A 23,068-nucleotide genomic window follows, 5' to 3' on the forward strand; every position below is an offset into this window, starting at 1 on the left:
TTGTGTGAGAAAAATATTGGCCTGATGAAAGTGAGAATCCAGGAAAGCTTGGGAGAGCCTTATATTTTTGGGATTTTCCACTCTTCACAAAGGCATTGGTGGCTAAGAGCCTAGTGAGAAAGAGACTTGGCAACAAACCATTAATACAGCATACCTGCACTCCCTTGGTGAGGTAGATATGCTTAGTTTAAGCAGAGATCCTGTGAAAGGCAGATGAAATCTGTATATAGAATTATGGAGAGATGACTTGAAGTTTTTCATTTATATCAGCAGTGTGATCTTTGTAAATAAGCCTCATTTGTACTAGAACAAATACAAAAAACATAAAGGGTACCCCAGTGGTTGGTGACAGCCCCCACTTGCAGAGGAGCTGATATTGCACACCTAGCAATTTCCTTAGAGCAGCAGTCTGAGGCTTTTAGGTCAAGACCTGGACCTCCTACAATCCCATGCTGCTGGACTGTGCTTCCTCTCGTTTATAAGTCTGTGTTAAGATTGCTCTTTCAATTCCCAGCTCTTCCACAGACTCACTGAAGTCTGAACACACCTATAAAGTCTGAACACGCCTATAAAGTCAGGAAATGCCTGTGTGTGTACCAGTGGTGCTCTTTTCTCCACAAACATTTGTAAGCACGGCAGTGCCAGTTCCTGGGCTGCTGCTGGTGCTCGGCATGCTCCAGTCTTACACAGCAGCTGAGGGGAAGCAGGGCACTGAAACACAAACTCAGGCTGCTTAGGTTACATGCACCTTCACCCTGATCTTCCTCACATGGACCTGAATTTATGAGGCAAAGGAATAGTTAAGAGAACTGGAGCCAGTTGCAGAGGGGTGAGAAAACAAAGAAGTTCATTAAACTGTGTCTGCAAGTCAACTGTAAACTGCATAGTGCCATTTTTGTTAATGCTTTGAATTTTAATTGCATGCTGTCTTAACTAGTACACATATAATCTTACCTTTCCCACATGGTGATAGAGAATGAATCTTGAGTTTAATTTAAAAGCTGAAAAAGTTTTTGTGGAATGCTGGCATCCATGTTAGTGCATAGGATACAAGTTTGGTCTCCTCAAGGAGAGGAAAGATATTTTCACTCTGAAGTACATCAGGGACTTGATTTTACTATCCACAAAGCAATTAATAACATATTAGTATATATGACTACATTCAGTGTTTGCTGACAAGTCCACATGCTTCTGTGTAGAACATATTTTCTTCTGAATACGACATCTTTCTTAGCCACCAAAGAGTATAAATTGGTCTTAGTGCCTGAACAAGTCACATGTCAAACAAGTGAATCATTTCTAAACACCATGCTTTACTGTGGATTTACTGAATTTCTGTGCAGATCAAAGCTGTGACAATTTTTCATGTTTCACTGAACATGGCTGTATCCATTTGTTCTGTTCAAGCAGACTTGGTCCAGAGGGTATTGCAGTGTGTTTCAGAATGAGTTCTCTTTATTAAAGTTATTCTCATTGAAAATAATAGAGCAGCACAATTTTAAGCTTGAGCTGATTGAAAAACTTTTAATGGAAAGTTCTCTCAGAAAGTTCCAATTTTCCTGAGAGGCACTCCCACTTTGAAATCCCCTTTAGTTCTCCAGTGTACCCTGCAGCCTGTGCCATTGACAGTGGGCTATTTTGGGCAGCAGAGAGCCTGCACACAGACCTGGCACAAACTGTGCCCATGCACTCATCTTTCTTGTGCCTTGTTAGGCTCCTCCATCACAAGGTGTTTTTCTTATTGAATCCAGTTTCAGACAAGAGCAATAGCATCAGCAGAGCAGCAGACGTGCTGGGACATTGTGGAACAGCACAGAAAGTGCCAGAGACAGATGCAGAGCTCACAGATTTTCACACAACTGTTGATTGCTACCCTGTTGGTATCATCTGCCTTTCAGTGATTCCCAGCAGCTGGCAGTCGAGTCTTCAGTGGTTCTCTCACAATAGTTCTACATAAACAGAAGTTTGGAAGGAATATTTCCAGGTCTAAAATCCTTTACAGTGAATATTGTGTCTTTTAGGCAGTGATTTAGTGGAAACTGATGAATCACTCAGGCTTGAATTTGACACAAAAAAAAATAGAAAAGTAGTTTTTGTTTATTATTCCAAGGAAGGTAAATAATTATGTTCACAAAGAAAAACTGAATGAATAATGAAAATTAACTTCTTGAATACAAAGGATTCATATAGGATGTATATATTTGCTCATATAAAAAAATGTATCAGTTGAAATTGTAGAAGTTAGTAGGAATTGGAAATTAGTGTGCTTATGGAAATGGGTGAGGATTCTCCAGACTTCACCTTGGAGCAAATTATTATCTCAATGTCACTTTTGTGGGTGATTCCAAAGGATGTGGAAGGAAAACAGCTGAAAAACAAGAGAAAAGTTCTGAATGCTAATTTGCTTACTCCAGAGTTGAATGGAAAAGGCATTAGGGAAAATACTCTGGATGGATTTGGCAGCCTGTGCCATAAGAAACATTACCCATGGCACATGCAGAGCATGTAATAGGAAACAATACTTTGTTTTTTTTTCCTTGAAACACACTCATCTTAGTAGATATGTTGTTAAGAAGTGTTAATCTGTCATAAGACACAATTATTTCATTTATTAAACATTCTTTGCTGCTGCTAACAGCTGGGAAACCACGAGTAAGAGGTAAAATATATCCCCCATGCCCTGGCAGTCTGTCCTTGCTGCTACATCTCACTTCTGCACTCGGAGCTGCCTCCACATTTCACCTTTGCTCCCTTTAAAACACAGGTATGAGTCATCTCTCTGCCAGCAGTGGGATTGCTCATTTCCCTGAGTGAGTCTGCATGGAAATGAGACTGACACAAAATGCTGGATTTATTTGCCAAAGATATATACATGGTTAGATTACATTTATGTTATGTATCTGTTTTTATCTATCCATCTCTTTTCTACAATAAATAAGTGCCACCGGATTGTTAAATAAATACTTACATGAAATATATAGAGAAGGTTATACAAATTAGGTTATATTGACATTGATGATTTGTTTTATGTTAATATTTATGCTCTGGTTTGTTACAGGTGAATTATAAATTCTGTGTTTCCTAAAGCAAGGTCTATGTAATAGCATGCTTAGAGGTAATTTTTTCTGGCATATTTTATGGAAAGCTTGTTTTTGGAGCACAACTCCAAAATACAGCTTTTGTATTTCCAAAAATGATATGGAAATTTGGTAGCATATTGGAGACTGAGGTCCCTGGAAATAAATCAGATCTGGGGCCAGAGGAACTTCCAGGAATCACCCAGGGTCAGGTAGTTCAGTTGTGGCATATCTTTCATAAAAGTAATGAGAAATCTCAGTAAGTCAATAAGCTTGCAAGTCATCAGATTTTCCACATGCAGTCATGTAGTGCAAGTGCAGTAGAGTGTATTAATAGTACTCCAATGTAACATTTTCCAAGTGTTTTGTAGTAATACTGGTTGGGTCATGTACTTCTAACATGCGTTAATGTTCCTCGGGGAAGACTCAGAGTATGAAGTGCCTTATAGTACCATAAAATGCAGAATAATCACATCTGTGAGGGACAGGCCACAGTGAAGCTGACAGGAATATATGATGCTTGTGTATTGTGGAACAGGCATTCCCTCTATTTCAATGAGGAGCCAGAAATGATTTTGAAGAATATGCATTGTATACTTGAAGCAGGAAATAATTTTACATAATGGTCAAGTTTCCTACTTAATCAATTTGTGGCCATGGGGGGCTTCTAGAACAGAAAAGACCTGGAATTGCTGCTGTCACCCCCAAATCTTTGCCTAGTATCCTTTCCCCCCCTTATGTTTATTTTCAATAGCTCCTGGCTCTGCACTGAGTTGTAGGACAGTCAGGGCCATGTTCTTTGCCCCAGAGGATGGAGAAGATGATGATGAGATGCCACCGTTCCCATGAGTTGGTCTTTTGGTGAGGACATCCTACATCCTACAGTGTGAGCCTGACTTGTGGCTGAGACTGAAGAAGAATTGTGTCTGGACATTTGATTATTCTGCATGCTGTTATTTTGAGAAAAAGCCAAATCCATTGTTGAAAGATGCATCCAGTTAAGGGAAGTTCCAGTTGAACATAATGTATTTCCATTGATGGACCCCAGGGGCAAGGTTGATTTTTCTTTTGTAAGACTGTTACTGTTCACATGTCTTTAATTGATGGCAGTATTATCTGCCTGTCAGTATGGCTAACAGCCAGTGCCACTGCAAACAATGGAAGGTATAGCTTACTAGCCTAACAGTGTCTTTATATTTCAGTCCCAGACTCAAATTTGTACCCAAAGTTCGACACTGTGCCCTGCTGCAGGGATGCTCAATATATCTTTACACACAGACATCTTTCCCCCTTTGTCTGCAGTTAAGGATGCTTCTGGGCAAGAAAGTTTAGATCTGCAGGGTCACATCTCCTGTGATTGTATGTCATGGCAATCTGTTGTCACCTGCCCTGAGGTGGCTCTTGAGCTCTGCAATAGCAGATCATCCTGTCCCAACTTATAGGGAAACATTCCTCACAGCTCTGGAGCTCCAAAATCATTTAAGTCAGGGACTGAAATATTTTGTTCTGCTAAAACTTCATACACATGCACTTATACCCTACATATAATGATTTACAAGAACAACTTATGTTTTACAGATTGTATGAACTTCCAAGTATATTTTAATATGGAAAAATTTCAGTTAATATCATAATCCATGTAATGGATTAACATCTGGTTCTGATTTCCCAAACCTTGTCTTCCAAACTCTTCAGAAATTAATGGGAAAGTCAGTAGACAGCTTCAACACAGAGCATAGTATTAATTCTTCATGTCTGTTTCATTTTGCTTTATTTAGACTTGAAAGATATTCTGTCCTACTGGCATGAGTTCAGAGATCTTCCCTCATCACCCATGAATGGGAACCACATCGCTGCATTCTCATGTATTATAACTCAAAAGAGAATTTTGAAGGAGAACAGCCAGAGAAATTCAGCCCAATCCATGTCATGAGTTGTGTAAAACAGTTTTTGTACTTTCCACTGGTATGACTTTTTCCACTAATTGTTATTTGAGATACTTTAATCAGTGGATTTACAATGTATTGATTAATACAAGTCTTCATTTCCAGACAGAAAGAGCCTTGTTAAGCCCTGTCCTGTGAGCCAGTGAAGAACTGGGCCTATCTGGGAAACTCAGGTTTGTTGTTTCAGCCCTAATACGTCACACTGTGGGTGTTTTGCAGTTAATTTCAATGGTAATTATGAAACAAAAGACAAAGATTTTTATGAGTGCTATCTATATGTGTCTTTCTTTGTTAAAATCTGTGCTCTGATGTGTGAGATGTTGCCATTTTATTTGGCAATTGCATTGGTGCATACTAGGTAATGAAGTGTCAGGGCACTGTCCAGGAGGACTGGGGACTCCAGTGTGTCTGAGACTATCCCCAGGAGATGAAAGGGCATTTGTAATCATCTCTGGTAGGTGACTGCTAATTCAGAGTAACCATTTTTACCTCTCTTTTATGCAGTTAAAAATTTTTGAAATTAACTGTCCATATATTTTTTTTTCTTTTGCATAGAACAATTATTTGCCATTATCAGGAGTATGTCACATACAAGGCATTTTGTGCACTTATAAACTTAGCATGTGCTTTCTTGGCACCCCAGAATTCCATTGCTGCAGCTGGTAATTTACACTCCTCATTTAATATAATCTTGCCAAATTATATGAAATCTTCTTTGACTCTTACCTCTGTACATCTAAAATGAATGTATGACCAATTTTTTTTATGTCCAGAAGTAGAGCTGAATGTAGAATGCTCAGAGTGCTAAAAGCTCTTAGATTTATATCTCGAGATCAAAGAGCTAATCTTATCAAATTCATTCCTTTTTCATGAGCAGTAGCCACAGACTAGCCAGAGTTCAAGAACATAACCATGTTCAAAAAAGTTTCACAACCTAAGACTCAGTGTGTACCTTAGGTATACAGGTGATAACAAGGGTACAGGCAGATCATGGCTGTGACTGCAGGGCAGAGGATATTTAAATAAGAGTTGTGTGCATGGCCATTAGGACCAGAAGAGTACAGATAGCCTTGAAGGCTTTGCAAGGGAAGCAGTTGGTGAGAGAAGACAAATTTTGGCAAGAATGAGGGGAGAGAGGGATTGTATAAAAAGAAGCAGGGTAACAAGGAGGACAAACCTTTATTTCATGTACCTTGGGTTGCTGCCTCCTGAGAAGCTGCTGCTGGATTTTGCTGCCCACCAGGCTGGGCAATTCTGCTCTCACCATGGGGAGGGGAGAGGGTGTTTTATCCTGTGCAGCTGGCAATGGAGCCCCACTGCTCCAGTTCTGCAGCTGAACCTGCAATATTTCTGTATGTTTAGAACTGACAGCTGAAGGGAGGGGTGCTGAGGTAGCCCAGAGGGAAAGCAGAGCAGTCCTGAGCACCACAGAGAGACCCTGTGAGGTGTCAGTGTCCACCCTGGTGACTGTTTGAGCTCACAGATGTGTGTTTTACAGCTGAGCGCTGTGCTGGGGCTGCAGCATGACCCAAGCTGGAGGCATGTGCCCCTGGGTGTGAGGCAGCCCTGACTGCCCCAAGCTGTGCAAGAAGGTGCCTGTAGTGGGCCCTGCATGTAGTCTGGGTCTGGAGTGCCTTCATCCCTCAGTAAATCAAAAACTATCACATTGATTCAAAGGGCTCCTAAATAAATGAGCCTTTCAGCTGGTGTCAATAGGATTTCTAGTTTCTTTCCCATTCCTCAGCATCCTTGGTTCCCCAGAGAATATAATCAAGCACAGGAGACTGAAACAATCAGGGCTTGGAGATTATGTAGTATCCAGGCACAGCCTTGAGGAGTCATGTTTGCTGACATTAGGTTGACTACAGCTTTATGGTCATTTTACACATGACAGCATGTCAGCTGTGTGAACCTTGCTGGAGCAGGAGATTGCCCATGACTGGCTGCTGTGAAATTGAAATGATTTGTCTGTGTCTACGTGGACTGAAAACCATGTCTGTTGTTTGCTAGTCATTGCAATTTCTCAAGCTTCTTTTCTAATTTGGTGTAATTCTGTAGTGGAGACAAGGCATTAAAGGAGCTCACAGTGCAGGTGTTTGTCAAATCCCACTTCATCAGTGCCTCCCATCAGACTGAACAGGCATCACCTTGAGAGCACAGATCATACAGTATTTTCCTAATTCAGTGGAATTTATTCCAAGGGAAATCTCTGCTGTTGCAGAGGGCAATATTACCCCAGGTCACTTAGAAATGAGCTGTAGGTGATGCAATTTCTGGTGAACAACCTGTGGATTCAGGTACCATTTAGCACAAATGGTGTAGAATTTGAGCCCTTGGGTTCCTGTGCTTTCAGGGTAACTCTATAGAAAATAATAGATGTGCTAGCATGCCCCTTGCACCATAGCAATTTTGCAAATAATGATTATGCCTGCTCTCATTTTTCAGACTTAACAAAGCTATATAAATTTTGTGGTGTAGTTAATTTTAGGAAAATAATTTAAGTATGGCTTTTAAGCATATTTTTGTATAAGTTAACTACATTTTGCTTTAAACTAGCATAGAAAAATTCAAAATGCTTTGAGCTATTCTTTTTGACCAAAATCAAATGTTCCTGTATGGTCCATAACCTGACCATACTGTGTGTCACAAAGAAAACAGAAATGTTCCATTTTAGTTTTTTGTGATATTCTATTCCATGTGAGTAGAAGTACAGTAAAGATTAGGATAAACAGACCTTATGCAACATAACATCCAAGTACAGAACATTTTATAAGACAAAAGGAACAAAGACTCCCACTGAAAACCTGCTGGTGTCAAAAAATCATTTATTCTGCTGTTGTTGACTTGCCCCTGTCTAAATGACAGAGGCTTAGCTACAGGAAACAATATTCCAACAAATGCTTGTGAAACCCTGTATAATTCCTGTCACATCAAAAGCCTGTGTAGAATTGTGTGCTTTTGGCTCCAGTGCTCTTTTTTTCTCACACATTTAGAAACAATACATGAGGAAGTATTTATGCTTATCAAGAAAGAAGGCTACTTTTTACAAGCACAGCACATCAATGAATCTTAAACTGCAGGTCTGAAGTTTGGGTGAATTTCAGGGCTGATGTCACATATTGTGCTCAAGAGCTTTTTCATCATATTCTCCATGCTCCTGTGGTAGCTGCTCGTGAGGTTTCGGATGGCTTCTGTTGTTTGCTCTTCTATTTTGGCAGAGAGGTTGCCTTGAGACCCCATTACCTGAAAAGCAGAAGACCTCTGACCAAAATGTGAGATTATATATAATCATGTTTATTGTTTATTTCTTCATCATGTAGCACAAGCATAACACAAACACACCACAGTGCTTCCAAACACTGAGGGTTTGATCTGGATTGAACTGTTTGCATAAAATCAGGATTAAAGGCAACTCTCATATGCTCATTAGCAATGGGAATCTCCCTATGTAATGCAAGTTTCCCAGCTTGCTAGGAGAAAAACATTGTGTATGTTTTGTCTTTTATATGGCTCATTTTAATTTGTTTTCTGTTTTAATGACTAGTCAGCTAAGTTCTATCACCGTGTGCCTTCGTTTGGCCTCATGAGAATGCCTGTGAGTGCAGCTAAGGACCAAACATGGAAAAGCCTTTCTGAAAATGCATAATTACAGTTTCAGAATACTTGAAATGTCTTCAGCAGTTAGAGATGTATAACCCTCAACAGGCCTCAGACAAGGTCTTTTAATGTTGCATTTTCTTATCTGGCGAAATACCAGACAGTTTCTGGCACAGTTAATATCAGGACATTCGCTTAGGATTTAATTGACTCTAGACTCACTGAACATTTTAGCAAGGTTATGTTATAAACAGATGCACACGTTCCAAATCTGTGACTTTGCTCCCTCCTCCCCCACTGCCCCAACATCCCTTGAATTCTTCCCTTATGGAAAAGTCCTTCAGATAACCAGCAGAGAAATTGGTTTCCAGCTAAAGAAGTCCATGTGGAGAGAAGAAGACATTTCTGCATGCTGGCAGAATAAGAAAGGAATAAGTAACATATTGTTCTTGTTCCTGCCACAGTTCCCTGGGGTGGACTAGGACATAACCTGGGGTGTATTAGTGGGGTACCTAGGCATGACCAGAAACAAGGGAGGAGTCATTAACTATATTTTCCATGTGGTTTCAGTCCAACTTAGTCCTTAAAAGAAGGAAAAGCATCTTTTGCATAAGCCACCTTCCCTGTTCAATTTATCAGTACCTGGCAACATAGTAAGACATTTGTCCATAATCCACATGTAAACTATTTTTCAATTTGGAAGAAATGTAGGTGGTAGATACAACATTAAGTATTGGGAAAAGATTATAGTTTTCTATAATAACTATTTTTAGCTGACATTTTATTTTAACTTTTAGGCAAGTTGCAAGGGTTGTGTGTGGGAAAGGTTGTACAGCTTAAACCAGATTTATGGAACTGATTTTTTCCACTGGGGAAAGTAACTTTCTAGAGATCCCAGATGGTTGCATGTTATCCAGCTACTAAGTACTTTTGAAAAGCCTCAAGAAAAGTATTATAATTTTAAGAAGAGCCTCTGCAGACCTGCTTTCTCAGCTCATGCTAATATTGTAATTTCAGATAGTAAATTCTTACTCTTCTACATGTTTTTCCTTCTCTTTTTCTGCTTCTGAATTTGAGGACCTTTTTCTTGCAGAATGCAGGCAATACTCTGCTTAGTTTATGATTTCTGCTGACCTTGAAGGTTTGTCCCTTATTTTTCCCATACAGGTTTTATGCTAGCGTCATTTCAAAATCGCTAAAATATTACTTTGGCTCAGAAGCCACACAATTCAGAACTAGGCTGCACATCTCCAGAGTTAGGGGACCTCAGACACTGAGTGAAAACCCTATGAACTCTAGCAAAATTGGTTTGAGATCCAGGCAAAAAATTTTGCATGTTTTGAAAAAAAGATTTTGCGTATTGGCATTCTAAACTCAATCATTATTTTCCTGTTGCTGTTGCTAATTCTGGATGGAAACGAAGCATCTCATAGTATGAGAAAATTTGCTCTGTTTGGATACAAGTGACACAACGAGGAAGAATGGCATTAAAGGAGTCTGTGACAGAGAATTAAAAGTACTTGGGCCCAAATACCCAGGAAAGTAAACTGAACTGGCTTTGCAGGAGCTCCCAACCACCTCCCAGACACAGGTTAATAATGATGGCATTTGTCTGGGCAGATGAGTGTTGGACATAATGGGGTCAGGCAACGTGGAGGAGGACTGCACTGATCTTTACAACATGCTGTCATTTGAGGAGCAACATGTGCCCTGTCCTGCTCCTGTGAAACCTTCACTCAGCAAATAGTGGCCTTTCCCTGCAGCTTTAATTTGGTTGTGAGAAAAAAACTGAGTTCACAAAAAAGTAACATCTTTACTCTTCTGCTATCAAGACCTAGAACACGAAGTCTGGCTTGACTAAAAAAATAAACAAATTTTAGAGGTGTTTTTACTTTATTTTGGTGTCAGTAAACAGCTGAAATTGTACATTTGAGACACTGGCATGCCTGTGTGACAGTGTGTCTGGGGGGTTGCAGGGACTTTGTGTGTACAGATGTTCCTGAGGCTTGTGATCCCTGCTGGAAAATGTTTTATGTGAAGTGTGACTGAATTTTTTGTTGTTGTGGTTTGGGTTTTTTTTCCTGGTATGTGTGTCCATTTTTATCTTTCCTTATCTCTGCACAATACAAACTGGGGGAAAAAAACAAGACCAAAAATGTAGGAGGAAGGTCACCTCCTACATGAAATACTAGAGAAAAATGCATGATGCCATAAATGAATGAAATGGCTTTCTTCAGATATGAAAATGTTGACTCAGACACCACTTTTACTATAGAACCAGTGAAAAACTCCAAAGTTTTGGTGATTTCAGTTTGATAAAGGATGTGGTCTTACATGTAATGAAAAGAGACAGCTGAAGTGGAACAGGAATGGAAAGAAACATTTTAAACTTTTGCTTTTACTGACACATCCACCTTACTGAATGCTCCAGTCTCAGGACAGGAACTAGGTCTCTGTGTGGTTATAGAAAAAGGACCCAAAAGTATTTTCCTTAAGGGACATATGTCTTCAAAGCATAAGCATGAACCAAACATGGAATCTGCACCGTTTTAGTGGTAAATGTCCAGAATGTCTTCTACAAATGCTTTCAAAGCCTGTGAAAAAGTCCAAATGAAGCATATAGACACTGCAGATGACATCCCTGTGTTTAATCAGTATGAGCACACTGGTTTGCAGGAGCTCCATGTAATACTCTTGGAAGCAATCTGGTTTACCACTGAGCAGTTTGCTATGACAAAAGAACATACACAGCTTTCTTACTTACATTTGTTTCCTTGTTTCTAAATTCCTTCTCCCTCTGCAGTCTGTAGTGGTCTATCTCAGCTGTGGCTTCTTCCTTGGCCTGCTTCAGCCTTTTACCCTTTCCTAGGGGGGAGAAAGAGGCATTGATTTCATACCATCCCTGTATCCCCAAAGATGAATCTCTCCAAATCAGAGATATTTTAGCTGGCACAGTAGAACACTGACTTTGCTGAAAGTCTTATCCATTGGATTTATTTGCACAACGATGGTCAGAAGAAACAAAGTGATTTACTTAGAATACTTTTTGACTGCTAGCCAGTCATGCAAGTAGCCCTCTTCTGAGACCAACTTCCTGTGCAAAAGCATACATCAAGTGAAAAGCTTCTTGCTTTGCAGACAACTGAAGTCTTTTTGCAAGTAGATGTCTTCCTGTGACACAAATGCATTTTTTTTCTAATCACAGCTTGCTGTTTAAATAAATATCTATCTTTTCTTCATCAGCAATAGTAACAGCCAGATAACAGATTTTAGTTGTCACGGATGGGAAAAGACGTTATTCTGTAAGATTTCCTGTATTGATTGGTTGCCAGAATCCCTTCATCCCACACCAACTGGATTCTGCTTAGAGCTGGCAGATATCCAAAATAATGCAAGATGTCTTAACCACTGCCAAACTGAGTTGCAACTTTCAGGCTTTGTCCTTTTCTCCCCCACCCTTTTCTTCTAACCTTTGTTAAATGCAGAGGTGAGTGATTAAGAGAAGGTCAATGGTATTCTTTGCCAGTGCACAGAAACCATGAAAGGGATTAAAAAAAGATTTTTTGCTTTTCCCTTTGAACAAGAAGGTGATCTATAAGACGACATTTTAGGGTGTAGTGGAAACTAGAGCCTTCTTCCTCACCAGGCTTACTTACATACCTATTTTTGTTTGCTGTGAGTAGTTTGTTTTAGGTAAAACACTAAAAATAGGCTTGTCAAATCAAGAGCAACTAAGTCATTGCAGGACTGGACATAAGGTACTTCCTGGATCTAGTAGGGTTGTCATGTAAAGAATAAGAGTAAATGGTTTGATGGAAATGTGATATTTAAGGTTTTACCTGAAGGAGCTGATGAGCTCATAAAACCTCTGTGGGTTTTGTAATTTCTAAAGTCAGTAAAGTTGCTTAGATCTCCTCAAGATTCTGCTACACTACCTTTTGGGGAAACAGTAATTTTCTAAGTGTAAACCCCTTGCATGGAATGTTGGTATGTTACACCTGAGACACCTGGGCTGATGCTTATTTTCGGGGTCTCTTTCTGCTGTACAGCTAGAATTTTAGGAGCAGGGGGAATAAGATTGCTTCCTTTTCTTAACAGAAGAAACATCTTCAGTGGCTGAAAAATTGCTTAATTGCTTAAATTAGGATATCACAAGAATGTGAGAGTGGTGGCCTAGGCAGCTGAAAGAGCCATCTTGATCTCTTGTGGCACATTGATTTATTTACTTACAGTAACAACCTATTTAATATCACTGAGACTGAGCAATAAGAACTTCCCCCCCCCTCCCCCTCTTAATTCAAGTACAGAAGACAAAAGATACCTTTTCTCCTTTCCTGAAATCCAAGGAAACATTCTCTGCATAGGCTAGGAAGACGAGCATAAATATTTCTCATTTTCTTTCTCCAAGCTGTTACACTGGCTTGGTTATACCTAAGCTGGGCTTCTCAAGACTTACCAGATGTGTCATACAGCAACTTGCTGCCACTGAGCTTGGCATAATGAGGAAGCTGAGGCTTGTGAGGGAGACTGTTTTAACACACCAGAGATTCAGCAAAAGCCTGGGTAAAATACCTGATTCAGTGGGAAATTACTTCTCCAGCTTATTGCTTCTTCCAAAATAATTATCTGCAGATGGGTGAGTAGAAGCAAAGAGATGCACAAAATGGGAATTACCTTTTAAGTCTTGATTCCTGGACTGTTGGCTTTTGTGGGTGTGCTTATTGTGGAACCTTGGAGGTGGCACGTATACAGGAAGTAGCAGCCTACTAGGAACAAGATTGCTTTACTGACTCCCAGTCCATCAGTGCAGGCTCTCTTGTGCGGGAAATTATAGAGTCTTTCTCCTACTGTGCTAATGTATAAAGAGGAGAGAGACTGTTTAAAACCTAGTGGGTACTTTTCCAGAGTTTGTATTTGTTTGAAAAAGGCTGATTTCCCCAGCTTCTGCCACTCACTGAATGAAGTGTTGGGACCAGGATGAGTGAACTGACAGATCTGTGTAAGAGCCTGACATAAGTCTGGACAACAAAATTTGGGACCAGGTTGAGGTCTGTATTTTGAAGTTTCCCTTATTCTCCTCTCCAAATTTGGAGCTGATCAGCCTTTTGTAGAGTTTCCACTCTGTAGGAGTGGGACTGGGGGTGATTTTCTGGAGCTGGCAGTCACAGGGAGTGACTACGATGAAGCTTTGCCAATTTCACCAGCTGAGGAACTGGATCGCATAACAAATTAAATTATTTCAAAATCAGTGGGATTTTAATTTCAAATTCCATCTGGGGGGCCATCTGTAGTAAATATGTTGCATATTTGGCCACCAGAGAGATAAATATATCCATTTAAAATGCACAAAATGGAAAGAGATTAGCTATAAAACAACAGTTCAGTTGCCTCTGACAATGTAGACAGTGAACCAGAGAGTATATATATATATACATAAGTGTCAGCTCTTGCCAGTGCTCTGTAGTAAGCACAATATATAGAGTGTCACTGTAGGGTGGCAGCCATTTCATTTTGCCATGATGCCTTTAGGATTGGCACAGCAGGAACCTGCTGCTTCCTATTTAATTAAGTGGAAAAGCTGTGAGTAAATTACTGCTAGTTCAACAACGTTGTGGACAGAATCGGCAACTGCCAACATATGCGATGGTGCATATGCTGCACCTGATTAAGTTAAGCAGAAACTAGAGCTTAACCTGCTGTTCCACTAGAGACAAACCAAAATTAATTAATCAGTCTGTTGTTAACCACTTGTCTGCTACCATAGTTGTGCAATACAAGACTGCCTTTTCAAAGCCTTACTGATCTGCTGGGCTGGGTTCTCTGCAGAGCACAGCCAAGCTGAAATCAACCCTAACACACTGAAGGGTGGAGGAGCACTGAAATTCAGCCCAAATCATGCAAAAAGAGGGCAAGAAATGCAGGAGGATGGGCAAGCCACCTGGCCCTATGACATTTCCTCAGGATCATAGAGGAGAGGTACAGAAAACCCCAAGTTTGAAGAGGTTTTTGCCAGAAAGGTCATGCTGTGAATCCCTCCTTTCCTCCTTGAAGATGGGGAACAGCAAAGCAGCTGTGCTATGCCTGGTTTTCTAGTCCACAGCCTAAACATTTTTAGGCATTCTATTAAATTGGCCAAATTAAAAAAACTCACTGTAACCAGTCAGCTCTGTATAGGATTTTCTTGCCTAACATGTGGAGGTGTTATTAGCATGGAGAAAGGCTGTATTCTTCTTTCGAGGTATTTCTATGATGCTAATGAAACACCTTGCTCTGGTTAGACTCACAAGAACTGGTCCCTTTTAGGTTGTTGGAGAATTTTAGATCTTGCAAGAGAGGCAGTAGGAGGTAAGAATCTTGCATTCCAATTTGTTCAAATACTAAGTCATCTTACTTTCCAAAAACTGCAATGCTAAAATTGAAGTTTTGTTTTCAAACATATCATCTAGGCTTCTAGCTGAATTCCTGCATAAAAATCAAGTCATTTGATGAAGTTGCCAAAAATTAATCATATTTTCTTAAAATAGAACCATTTCAGTTGTCTTTGCTAAATTGTCTGGAAAATGGGATTTGGGGATGTGCATTCTGAGAAAACTGTTTTGTAATTTTAATAAAACAGAATAGAAGCAGCTGAGCATTATGTATAGCTTTCTCAGTAGATAAAATAGGTCTTGAATATTATCCAAGAGAGCGCCATGGATTAAATTCTGTTTACAGTATCTTATTTTGATTAACATTTGGTTTTAATTTGATTTACTATAGTCTTTCATCTGAGTTTTCTTTTTATTAGGCATGAGAAATTCAAGGAAAGACATACAAATTTTTAGGAGAACAAGTTTTGCTAAGCCCAGTGTTCACGACACATTTGTTTCCCTTGTTTTACCCAAAAGGATTTTCAGGAATTGATGTCATGGCACTGACAATTCTCAGTTATTTCTGGGATCTAAAGTGTGCTTAAAGTAAAAATGATAGATAAAGCAGCATCATGTTCAAAAGGCCAAAGGATTGCAGATTGGTTTGGTTTGTTTTTAATCAGTTTAATAATTTCAGCCTTGCATGTGTTCATTTAATCAATTATTTTAAATATTAATAAGTTTTCAGGTATAAATTATATCAGCTAATGATTTCACGCCAGGAAAAAGGGTATTGAGAAAGAATAAAAAACATGTACAGAGGAGCTTTAGCACTATATTTTCACTTTGTTTTGTGTGAATCAATATAATTTTATTTGCTAATTTTTTCAGTTATTTCAAGGCTTTTGCATTATCAACAACTGCACATATGTCAGTAAAGCCTAGGCTTATTAACTGTTTATATACAACATTATGTGTGTTCACACTACATTTTGATTGGTTGTGTGAGTATCAACTGTAAACATTGAAGGCTTTGCATCAGGGCAGTTTTGCCAGTCACATTTCCTTGCAAATGCCTTTTCCTGGTGTGTCCCATGAACAGGCTGCCAGCTGAAGTCTCAGTGTCAGCACAGCAGCCCAACCCATGGGTGCAGTGGTGCTGTGCAATGCCTGGGGTGACAGCAGAGGTCCCAGGGCTGGGGCAGGGCTGGAAGTGCTTCCCTGGCAGCCCAGACCTGCAGAGCACAGGCCCTGGGCAGCAGCTGCTGCTCCCAGCTGGTGCTGGGTGGATCTGAGCTGGCCATTCTGGGGTGAAGCAGCACCTCCTTCCCTGTTTCACCCAGCTGTGTGTGCAAAGGGCAGCCAACTGCACTGCACAGATCTGCTGCATTTCATGGATTGCCTTTCAGCTTAGCTTTCCCACTCAGAGACAAACTCTGCAATCCTTTGTTTTGATCTAACTGCAGAATCAATGTGGGGAAGAGACTGCACAAGTAATCCCAATTTAGAATAGCCAGATTTGCCTCTAAAAGAATCCCTTTTGCCTTTGTCCCACAGTATTTAAGTTATGCTGACATAGTTATCTAAGGTGGTGTAGTGACAGTTCTATTAAAAGTACTTAAATTAGGGACAGTATGGAAATTTTAAATTTTGTTTTGTAGCTTCACTGCAAACTTCTTGCAATGTGGAATATAATGGTTGTCTAGCTATAATTATGCTGGTAGATTACCTATAATGCCAGGCTTGGCACAAAATTCAGGGTGGATTTATTTAAACTGCTTGCCCTTGATCTGCTGATTTTGGAAATTCTTGAGGTTTTTCATGGAATCACACTGAACTGCTGGGGCTGGAAGGAGTCTATAGGATACACTCCCTGATGGAAGCAAGGGCAGCTTAACTGGGGCCATATCCAGTTTTGAATGTCTCTGAGAATGGAGATTCCCCAGCCTCTGGAAAGCCTGTTCCTCCCTCACAGTCACTGGGTTGTTTTCTTATGTTTAAAATTTGTGTATTGAAATTTTAATTTTCCTTAATATATTTTTTATAAATGCAAGGAAATTACAGCCTTAAAAGTAATAGAAAAAAAATCCATAGTGATGATATATTTTTACTCTGAAGAATTTTACTAATAGCAAAATTCTTAATAGCTGTTTTTCTGTAGCTGGTTAATAACTCCTACTAGTGTGTTAGTGTTGAGGTAAACACTGGTAGTGGTTTAATTCAAGTTTCTGACTCGGAGGAGTCTGAAAATACTTTATCAAATCCTGCTCTTACCACAAGCACTCCAAGTGAGGCTGTGGTGTTGACAAGGGAGTGTGTCTTCTGCAGAGTAGAGTAAATGCATCCATAACTGTGTCTGGATTCTGCAGGACTTTCATCTTTGGTCATCACTTTTACGTTATAATGATTCTTTTCATTTTTGGAGTTCTTTAATTTATGAAGCTTTCTTTTTAACTGATTGTTATAGAAAAAGTTAAAGTGACTCTTCTGGTTTTAAAAACAAACACAAATGAAATTAAAGCAACAAAAAAACCCCTCCAAACCCGAAAGCCTGAAGTAATGATAGTTAAAGGCCTGATTCTGCAGTCTGTGTCCAGGCCAAACTCCTTCTCCTTCCACTGAGGTTGTGCCTTTCCAGGTCGTGTGCTCTCCTGCTCTGAGGGAGCAGTGTGTTTCCTCTGCCCTACGTGAGAAGGGAAAAACATCCCTCTCAGAGCTCCTACTTTGGCTTTGTAAGAGGTTAAAATAATACTTAACTATTCCTTGCTTTCAGGTTTCTGCCTGAGAGAGTTCTGTTTTCTGAAGGCAGGAGGATTTGTTTTAACCTCTATTGTGTCTGCAAGGCACAGGCAGTGGCTGGGTGCTTAGGGTGGGGACTTGCCTTTCTATTATTCTTGTGTGCTGCTGTAAAAATTGTCACATCACACTAAAAATTAATGAACACAACAGTGATGATTCACGTGTTGAAGGGATATGGAAACTACACAAATTATTCTGTTTAGCTTCTATTCTTCCCTGGAAAGCGAAATATATTCCTTTAATCGTGCTCTTGCTCCACATGACATCATTGTCATCCATTGTCTTTGCATTGTGACTTTAATTACTATCAGGGTGCTGAAGTGTCCCCTTAGTTTTCATATAATTTTTTGAAGCCCAGCTTCAATTAGAGAAAAGTTACTGGATTTTGCAAGTAAAGAGGAACACTGAAAAATTTTAGCAAGGCCTATAAAGAAAAATAAAAGGTTTGGAGTCTGGTCCTGTGGAGCTGGCAGCCAAAGACATGTAGGATTTTAATTTAAATAGCAAGGCAGTAATGACATTATCAGCATTGAGATAAAGGAAGAACAAATGCAGCTGACAGGATAAATATAACAAAGAAAATATTTTTTAATGTAATAAGGCACGTGTACATGTACACACAGGATTTTAAGCAAACTCTGAATGTGCAGGTTTGAGTAAATGCCTGGCTGCAGCCAAGGCACAGCACTAGTGCATGTATACAGATGAAATAATGTTTTCCCATGAGCTACTGTAATTCTGAAGGGCTTGCACTTGAGAAGTACAGTAAAACCAGGCCAAATACTTACTTTTTTTGGCTTCCTCCAGTTTGTCCTTGGCACGTTTTTCTGCTTGCAAAAGCTGCTGGATTCCCTGAGACTGGCTGGTCATGCTGATTGCTGGGCTGGTAAACTTCTGTGGAGACTGGAGCTCAGAGGGAGTTTTATACAGCTGCCAGGCTCTTCCTTGTGTTTTTTGTTCTGTGTGTTATTGCAACAAGCTTCCAGATTGTACCGACCCAGCCGGCTGTGCCTGGATTGCTGCTGGGGGCACAGGGCTGGGAGTGCAGTCAGGAAAACACAGCAGCCAGGCTGAAAGGAATGTCCTCCTCTCCTCTCCTCAGGGTCACAGAGAGCTTGAAGTGTCAGTAACACATTGTGGGGGAAAAGAGCACTTCAAATGGCTTGTATTTTAATGCGGAATTTTTTCTCTTTTAGGCTCTTATTTCTGAAGCAGAATACAGTTAATCTTGTTTAGGAACTGAGGGGAAAAATATTCTCTTGACATTTCCTTTTAATAAAAATTTACCTCAAAATGAAGAATCAGGCTCAGATAACAATTAATTTTGGTTGAACACCAAGAACTGCTTCTAAGCTTCTGTTTATTGTTACATCTTTACACTACTTATTAGAGTTTTCACTTCTAAAAAAATTTCAATAGGAATTAATTCCCATTCCCTACAGAAGGAAGGAGAGGTTTGTGAGCTACTACATGAATAAGCAGCATGTTCATATTCTGAATATTCATTAAGAAACCCAAAAAATCCCACTTGTTAGAGGCACTTCAGCCATTGCATAGGAGAGAGACATGTCATAATTCATGCATAATTCAAATAGATCTGTTGTTGTAAAAAAATACCTCACAGCATGAGTATATTTGTTACAGGTTCTTGATAGAGCTCTGCCAGGACTGGAGATCACCTCCTGATACAAATGGGTTTTTGTGCTGCAATTGTATATACATAGTTGTATATTTATGCATGAGATATGATTTCTGCATATATTATAAATAAAATATATATTTTCTACAGAAATTGTGGAAACTGTAGGGTTAGGAAGCCATTTGCCACTGGGATTCAGCTACAAGTGATATTACTGGCAAAGAAAAGCTGAAGTGGAAAATGAAAGTAAAAAATGAAGAGATCTGGTTTACTTGGGGCAGGAAACTTGGGCTCAGAACTTTAAAGCAGAAGTTACTTAAAAATTAAATAGGAAGTGGAAATGTCAGGCTTGTCTCAGACATTAAAAGTATATTCCAGGCAAAGGGTCTTGTCAAGCAAATCTCGCTGCTTCGAGGACTGTTACAAAACTTCTGGCAAATTAAACAGTTTCAGTTTCTGGACTTGGCTGAAAGCATTATGGGTTAGACCCTTTGAATTTTCAGAGCAGTTCTCAAAACTATAATTATGTTATTTGGGCCTCACAAATGATCTGAATTTTGATATTTACAATCTGCTAATGAATATTTCACAGAAAATGGTTCTATATTATGAATTTTTATAGGAAAAAAATCCAAACTTCAAGAGATTATGGAGCTCTTCCATTGTAAAAAAATTAATATATTCCTTACATAGATCATGTGAGCTGCAAATGTCACAGTTCACACTTTTAATATTTTTCTGAACTGCAAAAGAAGTCTCAGTTTATAATTTTCCTTGTGGCTGGTTTCCATACATTGGGGTGGCATGCCATGCTGGCCCTCCTGGCATCAGGCAGGCACTAGTGCACATCTGCAGGGGAGAAGATGATAATTTATTTTGGCTGGTGCTTATACACATTTTGTTAGACTCCACACGAAGTACTGCTGCTTAGAACTAATTTCAAAGCTTGTCTGATGATGTTGGTGATGACCTCAGACTATGCTGACATGGAACCTTTATGTATCCCACCTCATAGATAATTCATTAAAATAAAGTAGGTTAAGCCATTTACGAGCCAAACAGGCTCCTACTTCGTCACACAAACCAGTAAGAAACTTCTCTGTGTTGTAGTTGCTGCTTTCTTTCTAAGTCAGCTCCAGACTCACTTAATTAGAAAAGAGAAGCTGATGTGGTGACTGCTGGTGGGAGCAGGAGAGGTGTTACCAAAGTGAGAAAGGGCAGAGAAAAGGGCTTTTGGGTTTTTTTAGTTTCCTTTTTCTTCTCAGCATTTTGTCTATCTGTCTTGGCCTCCAGAATTTCCTGAGCCTTTTCTGGTTATCCCCACTGACAGAAAGGGAAAAATGGGCTCAGTTCTGCCATTCTTACTCCTTCAAAGCAAGGCTGTAGAACAAGAGCTCTTGAAGAGTGTTACAAGGGAGGAGAGACCTGCTGAGCTCTCCCTGCTCACCCACAGCTTGAGCAGCAGAAACACTCTAAATCAGGCATTTCGAGTTTAGATGCAGGCTGTGCAGCTGCTGTTTTATCTCTGCAGTGGGAAGGCCAGGGCCAGTGGCTGAATTCACCCCAGATAATTCAGATTATTTTATTTGGAAAAAATCTGCTTGCTGTAACTCAGATTGAGCCTTATCTAGCACAAGTTTACCACCTTCTCAATCCACCTACTACTGAACTGTAAAGGTAGTGCTGTGGCATCCTTTTATTGTGGTTTAAATGTGCAGAGACTCTCCTGCATGTATGAGGGCAGCAGGCAGGGTTTCTACTGAAACGTATTTAACTTGAAGGTCTCCCATGCATTGTCTCTGCAACTGTATTTCCCAAGGCACACACTTCTTAAATCCCTTTTTTTATAATTATGAACCAAATTCTTTCCAAATGAGCTGCTATGACTGCTAAGTAGCACACTGTTCAGGCTACAGCTTCGAAGCAGCAACATTGATTCACTGATAAAGCTTTACGATCAGCAGTGTGCCAGGCAGGGCAGCTGCCTCAGCTGCTTTTATGTGTCTGTGTGCCTTTTGTTCTGTTGCTCTAGAAAAGCTTAAGTGAGGAAAAGCAGGGTGCACACCTGCATGGCTTCCTGCAGCGTGGTGGGGACTGCTCCTCGTGAAAATGGAGCACCTTCAAATGCAGTAGGATCTGTCATGCTGAGAAAGAGGGATGGGCTCCTGTACCATCAACAGCAAAAGGTCTTTGTACACAAATTGATAAATATACAGTGAAAACCATCACACATCTGAAAATCTTGGCCTTTTCTCTCTGAATTCAAAAACCCTGTTTGCTTACATTAGAAGAAAAAGTTACGAACTTTGTACTGAAGTTGTAGTCATGTCTGCTAAGATTCTTGCTGCAGCCATTTTCTGACACTTGACAGTTTCACTCTGTTGACATCACCACAGTTACCTCAGCAGCCTGAATTTCACCCAGCCACCTGAAAAATTTGGGAGCAAAAAGGTATGCAAAGATGAATAAATATTAAAATATTGCTAGAGGCAGCTTGCTGCCACACTGGCTAGGTGAGCTTATTGACTGCTGGCCAAGTCTGCAACACAGCCCCAGCTTCAGATGGCATAACACTCTGATGACCCTATATTGAACTACTTTAAACCAGCTCACATTTTTTCCTAAATATGGCTGGTGTCTTAATGGAAGTAATTTTGTTTGCAACTATAGGGGGTTTCACATTCAGAGACACTCAGTGTGAGCTGTATATTTTATTACTTTTCCTAAGGATCTCTTCAACATCCAGAAGAAAAGAATAAAAAAACTGTCCTTTTTTTTCAATCTCACTACTCACGTGACAATTCAGGTAGAGTAAATATTAATTTTGAAAAAGTGCAAAAGAATAAGCAGCAGAAAAATGCAATAGTTTATGTTTCTCTAACTTCCAGGTTAGTTTCTAATTTGACTGCCATTATGGTTGTGGTTATTTCCTATTCTCAGTGTATGGTGTGATAACCTCAGCCAACACTCCCACAGAGTGGCATGGGGGAGAGAATCAGAAGAGCAACAGTAAGTAAACTTCTGGGTCAAGGTATAAAAGCAGTTTAAAAAGGAGGGGAAAGGGTAGGGGGACACAAACTGATGCAAAAGAAGTCCCTTCTCCCACAGGCAGACCAGTGCCTAGTCAGCCTCCAAAGAGGGGGTACTGTGGCAGGGCCAAACCCCCCGTTCGGTGGCTGAGCCTGGCACTGTGTGACACGCAGCACTCCTTTGGTCAGCCCCTGGTGCTGTCCTGCCTGTGCCCAGCTTCCTGCCAGCCCCGTGGGGGACAGAGCTGAGGAGCAGAGAAAGCCCTGACACCCTGCAAGCCCTGTTCAGCAGCACCTCCAGCACTATCAGTGCTATTAGCACAATTTTAGTTGCAAGCTGGCAAGTGCAGGTTGTGATGGAGCAATTAACTCCATTGCAGCCAGCCCCAGCACACAGCTTCATTTCAAAGAGGTTGGTTTTTTGTTTTTTCTTCTCTCTCCAGTGCAGCTTTTTGCTGTCTTCTTTCCCATTCTTCTGCACCATGACAGTACCTCCTCCCTTATTATGTCCTGTCTATGATTCTTCACATTTCTACCTTTCCTAAAAGAAGTTTGTAACTTCATGAGTGTATTTGTGCATGCAGACTTGCAAGGAGGGCAAGTGGGGAGCCATGTCAGTATATTTGGAACT

General features: G+C 40.1%; 1 protein-coding gene across 1 annotated transcript; it reads right to left on the bottom strand.

Moving 5' to 3' along the window:
• Nucleotides 1–7,831: 7,831 nt before the first annotated feature.
• On the bottom strand, nucleotides 7,832–18,821 carry ATP6V1G3 (ATPase H+ transporting V1 subunit G3). The gene is made up of 3 exons (XM_056497591.1): nucleotides 18,558–18,821; nucleotides 11,385–11,485; nucleotides 7,832–8,266 (listed from the first exon to the last, which is right to left on the bottom strand). The coding sequence occupies exons 1-3, from the start codon at nucleotides 18,637–18,639 to the stop codon at nucleotides 8,093–8,095; spliced, it is 357 nt and encodes a 118-aa protein (XP_056353566.1). The 5' UTR covers nucleotides 18,640–18,821; the 3' UTR covers nucleotides 7,832–8,092.
• Between the last annotated feature and the right edge of the window lie 4,247 nt (nucleotides 18,822–23,068).

This window comes from Oenanthe melanoleuca, chromosome 8 (assembly GCF_029582105.1).
Source record: "Oenanthe melanoleuca isolate GR-GAL-2019-014 chromosome 8, OMel1.0, whole genome shotgun sequence".
In the NCBI taxonomy this organism is placed as follows: Eukaryota; Metazoa; Chordata; class Aves; order Passeriformes; family Muscicapidae; genus Oenanthe; species Oenanthe melanoleuca.

Excerpts from the sequence above, each read along its gene's own strand:
- ATP6V1G3 (XM_056497591.1), bottom strand. The coding sequence starts at position 18,639 with ATGACCAGCCAGTCTCAGGGAATCCAGCAGCTTTTGCAAGCAGAAAAA. Across the intron at positions 11,486-18,557 it reads ACTGGAGGAAGCCAAAAAAA|GAAAGGGTAAAAGGCTGAAG; the intron begins GTAAGTATTTGG and ends TCTCCCCCCTAG. Across the intron at positions 8,267-11,384 it reads TTAGAAACAAGGAAACAAAT|GTAATGGGGTCTCAAGGCAA; the intron begins GTAAGTAAGAAA and ends TCTGCTTTTCAG.